Raw genomic sequence first — 16,554 nt, 5'->3', positions numbered from 1 at the left:
AAAACCTGGATAAGCAGGTTAGATGGTCACCCAGTTCGGATTCAATCCGACAATGCTACAGCAGTAGCTTATATCAATCACCAAGGAGGCACCCGAACTCAAGGCGCCCAGAAGGAGGTGAATCGCATCTTAAGATGGGCAGAAGAACATGTTCCTTGTCTTTCTGCAATCTTCGCTCAAGGGGTAGAAAACTGGCAATCAGACTATCTGAGTCGCCAGCAACTTTGTCCAGGAGAGTGGTCTCTCCCCCCCGAGATCTTTCAGGCCATATGCTGGAGATGGGGGACCCCAGATGTAGACCTGTTGGCCTCCAGGTTCAACAGGAAATTGGACAACTTTGTGTCCAAGACAAGAGATCCTCTGGCCTACAGATCGGATGCGCTAGTGGTTCCATGGAATCAGTTCTCACTGATCTATGCTTTCCCTCTGATCGCCCTTCTACAGAGGCTACTCTGCAGGATCAAGAAGGAAAAGATTCCGGTACCCTTAGTGGCCCCAGATTGGTCCAGAAGACCTTGGTACGCCGGGATCATAAAGATGGCGATAGGAACACCTTGGAAGCTTCCGCTTCGCCACGACCTGCTGTCGCAAGGACCAGTGTTCCATCCTTCCTTACAAACGCTAAGTTTGATGGTGTGGCTGTTGAGACACACATTCTGAAGAAGAGAGGGATCTCAGGTCCAGTGCTTTCTACACTTATAAATGCCAGAAAGCCAGCCTCCAGACTTTTTTTTACTATAGAGTCTGGAAAGCATATGTTTCATGGTGTGAAACCAACAAATGGAATCCTCAAAGATATGACATTAGTAGGATTCTTGCCTTTTGCCAGCTAGGAGTGGATATGAAATTAGCCCTTAGTACCGTTAAGGGTCAAATATCGGCTCTATCAGTCTTTTTTAAAGGCCTCTGGCATCTCATTCCCTAGTGCATTCATTCAGGGGGAACTGTTCAACCCCCCTTATGCCCATGGGATCTGAATCTAGTATTGTCAGTGTTGCAGAAGCAACCTTTTGAACCTATTCGCCACATTCCGCTGATTCTCTTAAGCAGGAAGTTGGCGTTTCTGGTTGCTATCTCTTCAGCTAGAAGAGTATCTTAATTAGCAGCTCTTTCTTTCAAAGAGTGGGGTGTGTTTCCGCGCCAACTTACATAAGTATGTAACAATTAATCACAGGTGGAATAATAATATACACTTATGTAACAAGCTGCTCCTCTGTGTCAAAACATATATGTTGTGCAATAGGATCAATAGGTGGGGAAGAGGGCGCTAGTAAAGAATATATAACCTTGTATTGGGACACCCTCAGTGCGAGGATCCCAATGGTATAGGTGAGAAAAAATTTAATTGGTATTAAACACTCTAGTGAACATAAAAATCATATATGTATATATCTTAATTGTGTACAATGGTTGGTCACACACAAACTGTGATGCATGCCGCAAAAACAAAAACAAATATCTGATAAAAAAAATTAATTATATGCGACCAGTGATAGTGTAAATATGAATATCTGATAAAAAATATATATATGCGACCAGTGGTAGTGCAAGTAATAATATCTGATACAAAATAGATGCGACTGGTAATAGTGCAAACACCTCACTGTGCGATTAAGAGTCTCTGAAGTAAATCTTCAAAAACCGCAATAACAGAAAGAAACGAAAAAAACACAGTCCATAGGTGATTCTTTCCACAGGTGAGTTCAATCCAAAAGACCATCAAAACATGCAAAAGGTCTTGAGTGCTACTGCAGCCACCACCATCTAATACAGCTTCACCCGAAGTGATCTTGCCAAGAGATAGGCTTACCAGATGCAGCGGACCCCTTTCGTGAAAAATGGGTCTAATGAGCTGAGCAGGTTTATAGTGCATTACCTTTTATTAAAATAAGACCAAATATAGTGCATTAAGGTAATGCACTGGGGCTAGTCTCACATTCCTGCACAGCAGCTGATCCCATGCTGACACTCTGCAATACAAACGCGCCCTACAGTGACCCACAAGAGGCAGTCTGGGTCCAGACAAAGACGCATTCAGTCCTAGTGCCGGGCAGGCACCCTCCAAGTAAGGGGCCAATCAGCTTTTATATTTTGTCTTATTTTAATAAAAGGTAATGCACTATAGCTTTCTCCTGTTTAATTTTTTGGATGGATTCCTGGATACCATTGATTGAAAGATCGATAGCAGTCTGAAAGGTGGTGAACAGTGTGCAGGCACTTAAACCTGCTCAGCTCATTAGACCCAACGCGTCAGCTGTCTATCCCACTGTATGCTGTTGTGTGCTGTGCATTTTTTCCTTTTTACAATAAAGAGCACGTCTTTTTTCAACAAGACTTTTTGGAGTGCGGCTGTCCATCCACTCTAAAGGGGAAGTTCTATTCGCCTTTGGGCTACTTTAGCTGATTCCGTGTTGGTAAAAGACGATTCACGCTTTTCTGTCTGTTACAGCGTGATGAATGTGCTTACTCCATTATGAACGGTAGTTTTACCTGAACGAGCGCTCCTGTCTCATAACTTGCTTCTGAGCATGCGCGGGTTTAAAACGTCGTTTTAGCCCACACACGATCATTTTTTACAACCCGAAAAACGTCATTTTTTTAAAACGACTTTAAAAAATGCAGCATGTTCGAATTTTTTTTTTGTCGTTTTTCAGAAGCCGAAAAACGATGTGAAGCCCACACACGATCATTTTAAATGGCGTTTTTAAAAACGACGTTTTTTTTAATGCCGAAAAATTATCGTGTGTACGCTGCATTAGTCTCTGTGTCCCGTGGTGTACTCCAAGAAAAGGATTTTACAGGTAAGCTGTCTAAAAATCCTATTTCTTCCCGTTTGCATCCCATATTGATGGACAGACAGTTAACTGAATTTCGTTTTTCATAAATGCATCCTTTAGTTTCAGCCATTGTTTCATTTACAGCTAAATAAATGAGTTTTATTTACATTTGCAGAAATCAGTGAAACCAATGATTCTCTGAAAACCAAAATGTCAGAGCTGCGGCTGTATTGTGACCTGCTCATGCAGCAGGTACACACCATCCAGGAGTTTGTTAGTCAAGATGAGAATCGGCCATCGCCCAGTGCTGAGGTATGAGCTGTACTGCCTGTTGTGTACTTCAAACCAGATTATCTGGCATAGATCCTGCAAATCTATCTATACCTGAGTATATATTTATTAATATCTTTTCTTTTTTTTTAATTCAGAGTATTTATTGGCTGCTTTGCAGATTGCAGTGTAGCACCCTACATATGTATCTCGGAAAGGGAATGTAAAGGCAGCTACACACGGTTCGAATTTCGAAATAATTTTCTTTCGAAAATCGTATCAAAGAATTTTCGTACGAATTTCATTAGTGTGCTGCAGCAACAGACGATTTTCGTGCGACAATCAAATTTGAGGAATCCGACATTTTTTGAAAAACAAAAGATTTTCTGATCAATGATGAGAGAATTGTGCAAGAAATGTAATAGAAAAAAAATGCGCATGTGCAAGAAAAGAATATTCCCGGAAACATGAAGGTTTGGTCAGCAAAAATTTCGAAAATCGATGGTGGCATCATTGGATCACAAAAATAACAAACTTTCTGATTTTGAAAAGAAAATTAATTTGAATTTTGACTGTATATGGCCTGCTTAAGTCATAATTATTGATGCAGTAGAGCACATCTAAAGCAAACAGCACTGGGATGCCCAATAATAGGCACATTTCCTACCAAGAATTAAAATGAAGGAAAGACCAGCACTTTTTAAAATATCAGACCACCGTATACTGAAGAAGCCCATAAAATTGATTAATTCCCCCATCAACAGATTCAGTGTTAATGGAGGAAACCCTCCTGCAGCGCTATTTGTGTTCTGCCAGCTGGCAGGACATGATGATTAATGCTAGCGACTGTGGCTATCGCATGTAAAAAATCCAACAGGCTGGTTCTACCCAAGTTGTTTGAGGGATGAACTTGGGTACAATCAGCCTGCCCATACTTGGATCAGATCCCGGCCAGACTTCGCTGAGCTGGCCAAATTTCGATCCGTGTATGGCTGGCTTTAGTCAAAGCATAGTAAATCAACAATTCAATGACATGCAGGTCCTTTTTATTAAGCGTTTGCCGACCGCTGTCTGTACATATACTTTGGCAGAATGGCACGGCTGCGCAAAGCAACGTACCTGTGTGTTGCTTTGAAATTTCCGCCATGCGGAGGCCAGTGTCCCACGATCGTGTCACGGAGATGCAGAACAGGGAGATGCCTGTGTAAACAAGGCATTTCCCTGTTCTGCCTAGTGACAGGACAGTGATCTACTGCTCCCTGTCAGAGAGCAGTGATCACTGTCGTGTCACTCGTAGCCCAGCTCCTCCACAGTTAGAATCACTCCTTAGGACACACTTAACCCCTTCCTCGCCCCCTAGTGGTTAATCCCTTCCCTGCCAGTGTCATTTACACAGTAATCGGTGCATTTTTATAGCACTGATCACTGTATAAATGACAGTGGTCCTAAAATGGCGTCAAAAGTGTCCAATGTGTCCACCATAATGTCGCAATAAAAAATTGAAAGATCGCCACCATTACTAGTAAAAATGCAATAAGTCTATCCCCTCTTTTGTAGACGCTATAACTTTTGCGCAAACCAATCAATACACGCTTATTGCTTTTTTATTTTATTTTTTTAAGAATACATATCGGCCTAAACTGAGAAAGAAATTTGTTTTTTTTTTTATATATTTTTGGGGGATATTTATTATAGCAAAAGGTAAAAAATATAGCTTTTTTTTTCAAAATTTTCACTCGTTTTTTTGGTTTATAATGCAAAAACCGCTGAGGTGATCAAATACCACCAAAATAAATCTCTATTTGTGGGAAAAAAAGAACGTAAATTTTGTTTGGGTGCAACGTCGCACGCCTGCGCAATTGTCAGTTAAAGTGACGCAGTTCCGAATCGCAAACAATGGCCCAGTCATTGGGCAGACAAATTTTCCGGGGCTGAATCGATTAATGTTTGTTTTTAGATTGGCTGTCCAGTGACCTGCCAAACAGTGAAGGAAGGATAAGGATGGTGGCACTGGGACTTGTATCCTCAAGAACAATTCAGCATTGATCGTTTCAATATGCATATCCTAATCTCTGTAATGGAAGCAGCAGGTATTCTTATCAGGGTTTGACAAATTTGCTTGGAATCTAGGAGCCAGCTAAAAAAGTTAGGAGCCAGAAAACGCACCCCGTCCCGACGAGCTTGCACGCAGAAGCGAACACATACGTGAGCAGGGCCCGCATATGTAAACGGTGTTCAAACCACACATGTGAGGTATCGCCGCGATTGGTAGAGCGAGAGCAATAATTTTAGCCCTAGACCTCCTCTGTAACTCAAAACATGCAACCTGTAGATTTTTTTTTAAACTTCGCCTATGAAGATTTTAAAGGGTAAAAGTTTGTCGGCATTCCACGAGCGGACGCAATTTTGAAGCGTGACATGTTGGGTCTGAATTTACTCGGCGTAATATTATCTTTCATAATATAAAAAAAAATGGGCATAACTTTACTGTTGTCTTATTTTTTAATTAAAAAAAGTGCACTTGTAAGACCGCTGCGCAAATACGGCGTGACAGAAAGTATTGCAACGATCGCGATTTTATTCTCTAGGGCAGGGATATGCAATTAGCGGACCTCCAGCTGTTGCAGAACTACAAATCCCATGAAGCATAGCAAGACTCTGACAGCCACAAGCATGACACCCAGAGGCAGAGGCATGATGGGACTTGTAGTTTTGCAACAGCTGGAGGTCCGCTAATTGCATATCCCTGCTCTAGGGTGTTAGGATAAAAAATATATATAATGTTTGGGGGTTCTAATTAGAGGGAAGAAGATCGCAGTGAAAATAGTGAAAAATAGTGAAAAATGACATTAGAATTGCTGTTTAACTTGTAATGCTTAACTTGTAATACCAACGGCCACCACCAGATGGCGCCAGCTCACACATCTGGTGGTAATAACTTTAAATACCAACGGCTCACCACCAGATGGCACCAGCTCACAAAAAATCCCCCAAAAAAATACTTTTTTTTTTGCCCACCTTCCAAGCCAAGTCGCCAGGACACTATTTCTAGTCGCCATGGCGACCTGGCGACCGGGATTTGTCGAGCCCTGGAGTAAGAAGCAGCTGAAGTGCAGAGTTCTCATTACCTGAGAGTCATAAAGCTTAAGGCTCCATTCACATTTGTGTGTCTTCAGAGTCGCACGATTTCCAGTGCAGTTTTGGAGCGTGACTTTGGTGCAACTTTCAGTATGACTTTGATCCGAATATACACTCAACTCTAAGTTGCATCAAAAGTCGCACCAAAGTAGTGCAGGCACCTTTAAGTGGTACTGGTTTGAATGGGTGCCATTGAAAAGAATGGGGTGCATCTCGTCATGTGACTTTGCTGTCCAAAGTCCCATGACAGATTGCATAAGTGTGAATGGAGCCTAAAGTATTTGGCAGGTTTCTCAGCTGACTAGCTGTTCCAAAAGTGAAATGCACATTTCTATGTTTATTTCGTTTTGTCCAGCATTGGCATTTGTTTTTAGTGCTATTGTTTAACTGCCTATTTGTGTGTGTTCTTATTTCATATAGAACATGAATGAAGCATCTTCATTGCTCAGCGCAACCTGCAACACCTTTATCAACACACTTGAAGAATGTGTCAAGATTGCAAATGCCAAATTCAAACCAGAAATGTACCAGCTTCCTCCTCACGAGTCCTTGGTGTCTGCCGTGTCTCCTTCTCCTATACAAATGGTAAAGCAGAAATACCAGGCCATAGCAGTACCACACAATGATGGCAGAAACTGCTGGGTGGCCTTTATGATTTTATACGTATTTTCATAAAACTGATAATGCTTTTTATTCTCAATAGGGTGAGCTAAAATAAAGTCAGGGAATAACCTAGGACTACTCTCGGCTAGCTTTGCATTTGTAACATATGAGAAGGGTACCGTTTTAGTAAATTTCCCTCTATGTGTCTGACCCTTGAGTTATAAATGTGTTAAGTGTCATGTGACTTTTTTTCTAGGTTTAAATTTGCTGGCAAGGACCATTACACATTACTTTGTGCAACTTCATATTTAGAAATGGTAGATTTCTGAATTGTACCTTCCTATTTTGTAGATGAAGCGATCCATGAGTCACCCAGGCACCTACACTTTAGATAGGTGAGTATGAACATGTGTACTACTATATATGGATAGGGGGCCAGATTCAGAGAGAAATACGTTACTCCGCGGCGGCGTAACGTATGGCATTTATGTTACACCGCCGCAGGTTTACAGCGTAAGTGCCCGATTCACAAAGCTCTTACCTGTAAACTTGCGGCGGTGTAACGTAAATGCGCTTGGCGCAAGCCCGCCTATTTCAAATGGGGCGGGCACCATTTAAATTAGGCCTGTTCCCGCGCCGAACGTTCTGCGCATGCTCCGTGTTCAAATTTCCCGACGTGCATTGCGCGAAATTACGGCGCCCCGACGTTTTTTTGAAATGCGACGTGCGTTTCGTATTCCCGGACGTCTTGCGCAAAAAAAAAATATTTTCCGAAATTCGACGAGGGAACGAAGGCCATACTTTAACATGGCTGATCTAAAGATAAGCCATGTTAAAGTAGGTGTAACTTTGCGACGGGTAAAAACGACTAGCGACGACGTACGGGATTGCGACGAACGCGCGGATCTTCGTGGATCGCCGTAACTAGTCATTTGCATATTCTACGCCGACCGCAATGGCCTCGCCACCTAGCGGCCGGCATAGAATTGCATCCTTAAGATCCGACAGTGTAAGTCAATTACACCTGTCGGATCTTAGGGCTAGCTATGCGTAACTGATTCTATGAATCAGCCGCATAGTAAGGACGGGCGGATCACAGAGATACGACGGCGTATCAGGAGATACGCCGTCGAATCTGGCCCTAAGTTACCAAGTATAGGCTTCCTTCAGACCTTTGTGTTGCAGTAATATGTAGTTTACCACAACAGTAACACTGTGAGCAATACATTGCAGTGGTATTTATTTAGCATGGCACCCCAATGCATAAGTCCAGTAGGTGCCAACAGATTGCACTGCAGCATAAAAACAACGCATCTGTCCTGCAGTGTTGTGCTCTACATTAAAAAAGGTGCAGGTCTGTAGATTATTTTTCTTAATGCGATACATTGTTGGTCATTCCCAAAATTGCCGGCAGTATGTGCGTTCAGTATGTTGTTCAGAAACCTAAAGGTAATTAAGTCTGAGCAAATCTTGACAAACTATTTTTAAAATCTGAACTCCAGCTTGGACCAATGTGTAAGTACAGTGCCTTGAAAAAGTATTCACACCCCTTGACATGTTCCACATTTTGTCATGTTACAGCCAAAAACATAAATTTAATGTGATAGACCAACACAAAGGGGCACATAATTGTAAAATGGAAGGAAAATGATAAATGGTTTTCAATAGGGTTGTCCCAATACCGATACCGAGCATTTGCCCGAGTACTTGTACTCGGGCAAATGCTCAGATGCTTCACCCGATACCTGGGCAGTCAGGGTGATCAGTGCGGTGGGAGAGTTACAAGCACTCTCCCACAGCAAGTGAAATCAGCAGTGATCGGTGCTTGTAACTCTCCCACACACGATCACCGCTCACTGTCCCTGTATCCTCTTCCAATCCCCCTCCTTTCTGCTGCTCTGCTTCTCCATGTCGCCCTCTGTGCTGCTCCGTGTCCCCCTCTGTGCTGCTCCGTATCCCCCTCTCTTTTCCCCCTTTGTGCCGCTGTTCCCCTCTCTTCTTTCTCTCCTCTGTCCCCCTTGATCTGTCAGGATGGAGAGCCGGTAATTCCAGCTTCTACCTTTTCCGAATGTACAGAGTCCGTGATCACTGACTGTTCATTCACATATCTGAAACATCGTAAACCGTGTTTACGATGCTTCAGTTTATAAATGGAGAGGAGCCACTGTCTTCTCTCCATTCATTTTCAGCGCAGCTGAAGCTGCTGAGAAAGGGACTGGGGAATCTGTGTCCCTTTCCCTGTCTCAAAGGGGAGATGTCAGAGGTCTGTTAAGACCCCTGATATCTCACCAAAGCCCCACAACAGGGCTGATAAAAAAAATAAAATTGCAATAAATAATAAAAAAAATATTGTAAAAAATTTAATAAAAAAACACACCGACACTGTCCACCCCCCCCCCCCCTTTAAAAAAAAGAGAACATTGTAAAAACAAAAACTTAATAATTTTTTTTTTTTAAATAAAAGAAAATTGTAAAAAAAAAAAATTGTAAAAAAAATACTGACACATGGGATATATCGGTAATCGATATTGGCGAGTACTTGAAAAAAAGTATCGGTACCTGTACTCGGTCTTAAAAAAGTGGTATCGGGACAACCCTACCTTTTTAATATATATATATATATATATATATATATATATATATATATATATATATATATATATATATATATATATATATATATATATATATATATATATATATATATATATATATATATATATATATATATATATATATATATATATATATATATATATATATATATATATATATATATATATAATTGTCTTTTACTGTTTTTCTTTCTATAGTAGCTCTGCTATACATGTTTATTATTGATTAGCTCTGTGGCACAGTGCTTTGATTTTTGTTGGTGGCGCATTTTAAGATCTTATTGTTATTGTGATTACAAATGCGTACTTAACCTGACCATGGATAGATTTAAATTTGGCTGATTCAGCATGGACGGCTAAATTTTGATCTATCTATAGCTATTCTCGTTCCACAGACATCAGTCTACTTTTCTTGAAGTGGCTTGTTGGAACAGTTTCCTTCCATTAGCACTGCAGCCAGTTGGCTGCCGCGCTGATCAGTGTATTGTGACAGTGGAGGTGTTACTGCTGTCTGGGAGAGGATCCATCCATCCACCTCGCTTGTGTGGATGGTGGAATCTGTTTAGCTTTTTTTTTTTATCTGTCCGCTGACCGATTGGATGAAATAGATCTGTGTATGGCCAGTCTGACATTGTACCAAGCTTGGGTCAAAGCAAATACATCACCCCTGGAGTTTAGCTTTTAAGCAGTTTGTCGTTTAATACGTTGGATATTTTTATTGTTAACAGAATCATTATACAGTGTGAGCAGCGTCTATCAAAAGGTAATGTAATTATTGTATTTTGTAGGAATACCTATTCTCTAAAGGAGCATATATCAATTCATCGGGCATCTCACAGGAGGCGAAGTGCTTACTCTGATACAGAAGCAGCCAGTGATGGTCCTGTAGAAGATTCTGATAGTAAGCTCTCATATCTCTCTCGCTCTCACCTCTCTCTCGCTCTCACCTCTCTCTCGCTCTCACCTCTCTCTCGCTCTCACCTCTCTCTCACCTCTCTCTCGCTCTCACCTCTCTCTCGCTCTCACCTCTCTCTCGCTCTCACCTCTCTCTCGCTCTCACCTCTCTCTCGCTCTCACCTCTCTCTCGCTCTCGCTCTCTCCTCTCTCTCGCTCTCACCTCTCTCTCGCTCTCACCTCTCTCTCGCTCTCACCCCTCTCTCGCTCTCACCTCTCTCTCGCTCTCACCTCTCTCTCGCTCTCACCTCTCTCTCGCTCTCACCTCTCTCTCGCTCTCACCTCTCTCTCGCTCTCACCTCTCTCTCGCTCTCACATCTCTTTCGCTCTCACCTCTCTCTCGCTCTCACCTCTCTCTCGCTCTCACCTCTCTCTCGCTCTCACCTCTCTCTCGCTCTCACCTCTCTCTCGCTCTTATCTCACCTCTCTCTCGCTCTTATCTCACCTCTCTCTCGCTCTCGCTCTTATCTCACTCTCTCTCTCTCTCGCTCTTATCTCACTCTCTCTCTCTCTCGCTCTTATCTCACTCTCTCTCTCTCTCGCTCTTATCTCACTCTCTCTCTCTCTCTCTCGCTCTTATCTCACTCTCTCTCAGCTCTTATCTCACTCTCTCTCAGCTCTTATCTCACTCTCTCTCACCTCTTATCTCACTCTCTCTCACCTCTCTTATCTCTTTCGCTCTTTCTCATCTCTCATATATCTCCTCTCTCGCGCTCTCTCGGGCTCTCTCGCTCTCTCGTATCTCTCCCCTCTCTCTCAAACAAGCATTTGGGTAATGGCTTCTTACATGTTCTTTTTTTTTTTTTTTAACCACTTACCCCCCCCGGACCATATTGCTGCCCAAAGACCAGAGTACTTTTTGCGATTCGGGACTGCGTCGCTTTAACAGACAATTGCGCCGTCGTGCGACGTGGCTCCCAAACAAAATTGGCGTCCTTTTTTTCCCACAAATAGAGCTTTCTTTTGGTGGTATTTGATCACCTCTGCGGTTTTTAGTTTTTGCGCTATAAACAAAAATAGAGCAACAATTTTGAAAAAAATGAATATTTTTTACATTTTGCTGTAATAAATATCCCCCAAAAATATATAAAAAAACATTTTTTTTCCTCAGTTTAGGCCGTTACGTTTTCTTCTACATATTTTTCGTAAAAAAAAATCGCAATAAGCGTTTATTGATTGGTTTGCGCAAAAGTTATAGCGTTTACAAAATAGGGGGTATTTTTATGTCATTTTTATTATATTTTTTTTACTAGTAATGGCGGCGATCAGCGATTTTTTTTTTTTTTCGGTACTGCGACATTATGGCGGACACTTTTGACACATTTTTGGGACCATTGGCATTTTTATAGCGATCAGTGCTATAAAAATGCATTGGATTACTATAAAAATGCCACTGGCAGTGAAGGGGTTAACACTAGGGGGCGGGGAAGGGGTTAAGTATGCCTGGGTGTGTTCTTACTGTGGGGGGGGGGGTGGCCTCACTAGGGGAAACACTGATCCTCGGTTCATACATTGTATGAACCGAAGATCAGCATTTCCCCTGCTGACAGGACCGAGAGCTGTGTGTTTACACACACAGCTCCCGGTCCCCGCTCTGTACCGAGCGATCGCGTGTGCCCGGCGGCTATCGCGCCCGCCGGGCACACGCACGGGAGTCGGGGGCGAGCGGGGGGCGCGTGCGCGCGCCCCCTAGTGGCGGCTGGAAGAGAGGACGTCATATTACGTGCTCTCGCCCAGCAGAGCCACCTTGTGGACGTATAACTGCGGTGCGCGGTTGGCAAGTGGTTAAAGAAGGAAAGAACTTAATATAAAATAATTTATTTTTCCTTTTCCTTCCACTTCCTCCTCTGTTCTTGTTCACCAATTGGGTAATTACATTACGCTTAGAAAGTGATAAAATCTTATCTCCCTCTGCAAAAACCTTACATTCCGTCTGTAAACCCACAAAACCGTTCCTCTTTCCTGTCCAGCCCAAGATAGTGAGTGACAAGTCGCCGTAAATTATTAGCGAAAACCTCTGCCATAAACCTGGGCATTCCAAGCCATATGATGAAAATGCATAAGCAGCTGTTATCTCCATAAGAGATTCATGTTGAAATTATCCGAAGATTAATGACTCTTTCACACCGATGCATTTTTCCTGCATTTTTAGAAAGAAGAAAAAAAATGTTCTTTAAATCCTATAGGACTTTTCACACCACTGCATTACAGGTACAGGTTGAAAAGTCCTGCACTGATAATCATGACCCACCAGGGATGCCCACCTATGACAACCACTGCCAATCATGCCCATTAAAGATGCCAATTAATGCCCATCTGTGCTGCCTGCCAGTGCAACCCATCATTGTCACCTATAAGTGCCCATCGGTGCCACCTATAAGTACCCATCAGTGCGTCCTTTCAGTGCCACCTATAAATGCCCATCACTGCTGCATATCAGTGCCACCTCATTACTGCCGCCTTATCAGTACTCGTCAGTGCAGCCTCATCAGTGAAGAAGAAAACATACTTTATTTACGAAATTAAAGATTTTTGTTTTCAAAATGTTCAGTCTTTTTTTATTTAGCCACAAATAAAAAACCCATTGGTGATCAAACAGCGCCAAAAGAAAGCTCTATTTGTAAAAACAAAATAATAAAAAATTTGTTTGGGTACAGTGTTGCATGACTAAGTAATTGCCATTTAAAATGTGACACTGCTGAAAGCAAAAAATTACCTATCTCCAGTGCTATCCTCCACAAACTCGCTGATTCAGCAATTCAGCACCACTCTTCCTCTGGGTTAAATGACACCCAGTATCATTCAGTTCATGCCCTATATGGGTTTTTCTCTGGCCGACATTTAGAAATCAGGGGCAATGGTCGATATATGATGCCGATATTTTAGGCCTATTTTATTTAATTTTTTTTAACTCTCCCACTCCACTTCCCCGTGCTTGCTCTTGTCACTCTACCACACACTTAATGTGCTCAGTGCAGATGGCACTGGTTGGCACTGACAGGTGGCACTGATTGACACTGGCAGGTGCCACTTTCAAGCACTGATTGGCACTGGCAGATGACACTGGCAGGTGGCACTGGCAGGTGGCCCTTGCAAGCACTGATTGTCACTGGCAGGTGGCACTTGCAAGCACTGGCAGGTGGCATTGGTTAGCACTGGCAGTTGGCACTGATTGGCAGGTGGCACCAACAGATGGCACTGGTTTGCACTGACAAGTGGCGCTGATTGGCACTGGCAGGTAGCACTGGTTGGTATTGGCAGGTGGCGCTGGTTGGCACTGGCAGGTGGCACCCGTTGCCACCCATTGGCACTGGCAGGTTTGACACTGAGTGTAACTGTGTGTGTGAAATTGACAACTGAATGTAAAGAGAGGAGCTGTCAAAATTCAGTGGTGATGTCGGAGATGGGCGGGACCCGGGGTGTGCTGGACCCAGCAGCTATCAAACACCAGCCAATGATTGGGCTGCTTAAAGGGAGGCGTGGCAACAGATCACGTAGTGGCCCGCCCAGTTCCCATCCCATTGGCTGGTGCTTGATAGCTGCTGGGTCCAGCCCACCCCCGACATCAATGCCAGCGGAGTGTGGAGAAGAGAAGAACACTTGTGGGCACGGTGTTAAATATCGGCCTGATTTGGATAATTATCGGCCGATGTCGATTTATCAAAAATGGCCAAATTTCAGCTGATATATATCAGTCGACCTCTACCTAAAGTGTCACCCAATCAGTCTATGCTTTTAGTATATGAATATTAAATCAATTGTGTATTATTATTAAATTAGTATTTAATAATAATAATACACTAGCCTCGTCTCAAAATACCAACCTAATCGTTCTTTTCGTTCCTCCCAAGACCTCCTGCTCTTTAGCTCCCTCGTCACCTCCTCCCATGCTCGCCTTCAGGACTTTTCCAGAGCCTCTCCCATCCTTTGGAACTCCCTACCCCAGTCTGTCCAACCATCTCCTACTTTGTTTGCTTTTAGACGATCCCTGAAAAAAACCCATCTCTTCAGAGAAGCATGTCCTGCCCACACCTAACAACTTTACTTTTATTTTCTCCATCAGCTCATCCCCCACAGTTATTACCTTTTGTTCACTTGACCCTCCCTCTTAGATTGTAAACTCTAACGAGTAGGGCCCTTTGATTCCTCCTGTATGGAATTGTAATGTAATGTAACTGTACTGTCTGCCCTCATGTTGTAAAGCGCTACACAGACTGTTGGTCCTATATAAATCCTGTGTAATAATAATAATAATGATGAGTGTGAGGACACCTGTAAAAGCCCCAAGTTGGGATGCATTGACTGCATATTGAACGTTTTGATGATTGAAATGTACCTGTTTCCTAGGGTTCGTTCACTACCCCAGAGTTGGAATCAATGGTGATTTGCCTCCTGCATGCAGTCTGGCAGAAAACAAGATTAGAGCAAAGCAGCCTTCTGAAACGGAGGATTCCTCTGCATCTTTCTCTTCCTGAGCCCAAGATGACTTTTTAGGTAATCATAGACTTTGTAAACATCTTGCTATGCAAAGGCTGCCGGCATCAGACTCTTGTGATATAGAAACTTTCGTTGGACATTTTTAGATGGATTTCTCTGCACTTTATATAACAATGTCTGAGTAAACTTTGAAGTGAGTTTTATCTTTGTACAGTTTATTTGCAAAAGTATTTTCCTACTAACCTTTGCAGTCTGAATGTGTATTGTCCTTCAGTCAGCTGCACTACACACCAAACACAGAATATGCATTTTTTTTTTTTAAATACATTTGCAAAAGGTTAGCAGTTTAAAGCGAACCTATCAGCTGCCTCTATTATCTTTAATACCTCTGTTCTACCCCTTGATGCCGGAATACCGTCACTTACTAGGGTCTTGATGTCCACAATATCTGGGCTTGGTGCCGCCCTCAGAAGCTAAGCTCCACCTACCTACTGTCCCATGACCTTGAGAGAGTTCTCTTACTGAATATTGATTATAGTGTTATGCTTTGCTGTAGGGTTGGGGTGTAGCCCAGATTTTTTTTTTTATAGAACTTTATTTAAAGAAATATTTTTAAATTTTACAAAGAAGAATAAAATAATGAACAAAGAAAAATCCAGAAAGGTATACCATGAGTACTAGAAATCGCTGCAACATAAAATTGTACAGATGACAAACCTAGTAAAAAGAGTAGTGAGTACACTGCTTCTCATATAATGAAAATGGCAACTGGGATGACCCACTCGGAAGCCACTGTGTGGATCCCAAAGCGGGCCAGCCCATACAAGAACATGGAGTACTAGGACATCCAAAAACTCTGTAATGCATGATATTGATACAATGCAGTACAGTGTTGGGATAAGGTAATCCAGGACAAAGAAGCCAAACTGCGCCCCCCTCCTTCATTATGTGCAAGCTTAGGTTGATGTTACACCCAGCAGTCATCCACTTGTCAAAATGCCTTTATGATTCAGAATGAGCTCACTGGTGCCCCATTCATACAGTAAACTGCTGCGACCAGGGCAACCTTCCCTCCTGCCCACCACTTCTCCCAGCCCTGATGCAGTAACATGGTACATAAAAAAAAAAAAAATTCAAGAGCAAAAAGGATAGACAAAAGAGATTGGTACCAAACCCCAAGGAGAGAGGACAATTAAACCACTCTGTGTGCCATAGCCCAAGATGATTAAGGCGCATTAAGGGCTAAGTAGTCATCCCAAGCATCCCAAACAATAGTAAATTTAACTAGGGTATTGTGCGATCTGGCCTTAATGTATTTCATGGGTCTTACTTCTCTAACCTATTGTAGAAAGGCAAAAAACATTGGGGGAAATATCTGTTTCCATCGAGCAGTAATTAAACATCCAGCCACTGTGAAAATATGTGTCATTCATTTTTTTAAGGTTTTTCTCTAGCTCCCACAGAGGAAGGTACGAAAGATACGTCAGCGGGTCTAGGTGGACAGGTCTGCTAACTATCTTAGGAAGGAATGAGTTAACCTCCTCCAAAAAAGGTATTGGGAAGGAATGAGTTAATCTCCTCCAAAAAAGGTATATTTTTTGGACACATCATTAAAATGTGAAACTGATCCAACCACAAATTCACATCTCCGACATCTGTTGGAAATGGAAGGAAAAATAGTTTGTGAGAAACTCATGCCGCGTACACACGACTGTCGTTTTTCGGGTTCTAAAAAACGAAGTTTTTTAAGGGTCTAGAAA

The 16,554-nt window shown here is 42.5% G+C and overlaps 1 protein-coding gene across 1 annotated transcript in view; it reads left to right on the top strand.

The window, feature by feature from the left end:
• The window catches only part of PLEKHA3 (pleckstrin homology domain containing A3), a 45,679-nt gene extending 29,753 nt beyond the window's left edge, over positions 1–15,926 (top strand). Inside the window, exons 4-8 of the mRNA XM_040357656.1 lie at positions 2,953–3,089; positions 6,606–6,770; positions 7,140–7,183; positions 10,192–10,304; positions 14,705–15,926. Coding sequence (XP_040213590.1) covers positions 2,953–3,089; positions 6,606–6,770; positions 7,140–7,183; positions 10,192–10,304; positions 14,705–14,832 — 587 coding nt within the window. The 3' untranslated portion in view covers positions 14,833–15,926. The remainder of the gene's footprint in view (positions 1–2,952; positions 3,090–6,605; positions 6,771–7,139; positions 7,184–10,191; positions 10,305–14,704) is intronic.
• The last annotated feature ends 628 nt before the right edge of the window (positions 15,927–16,554 follow it).

This window comes from Rana temporaria, chromosome 6 (genome assembly GCF_905171775.1).
Source record: "Rana temporaria chromosome 6, aRanTem1.1, whole genome shotgun sequence".
Lineage (NCBI taxonomy): Eukaryota > Metazoa > Chordata > Amphibia > Anura > Ranidae > Rana > Rana temporaria.
This window is presented reverse-complemented; position numbering and strand designations above follow the sequence as displayed.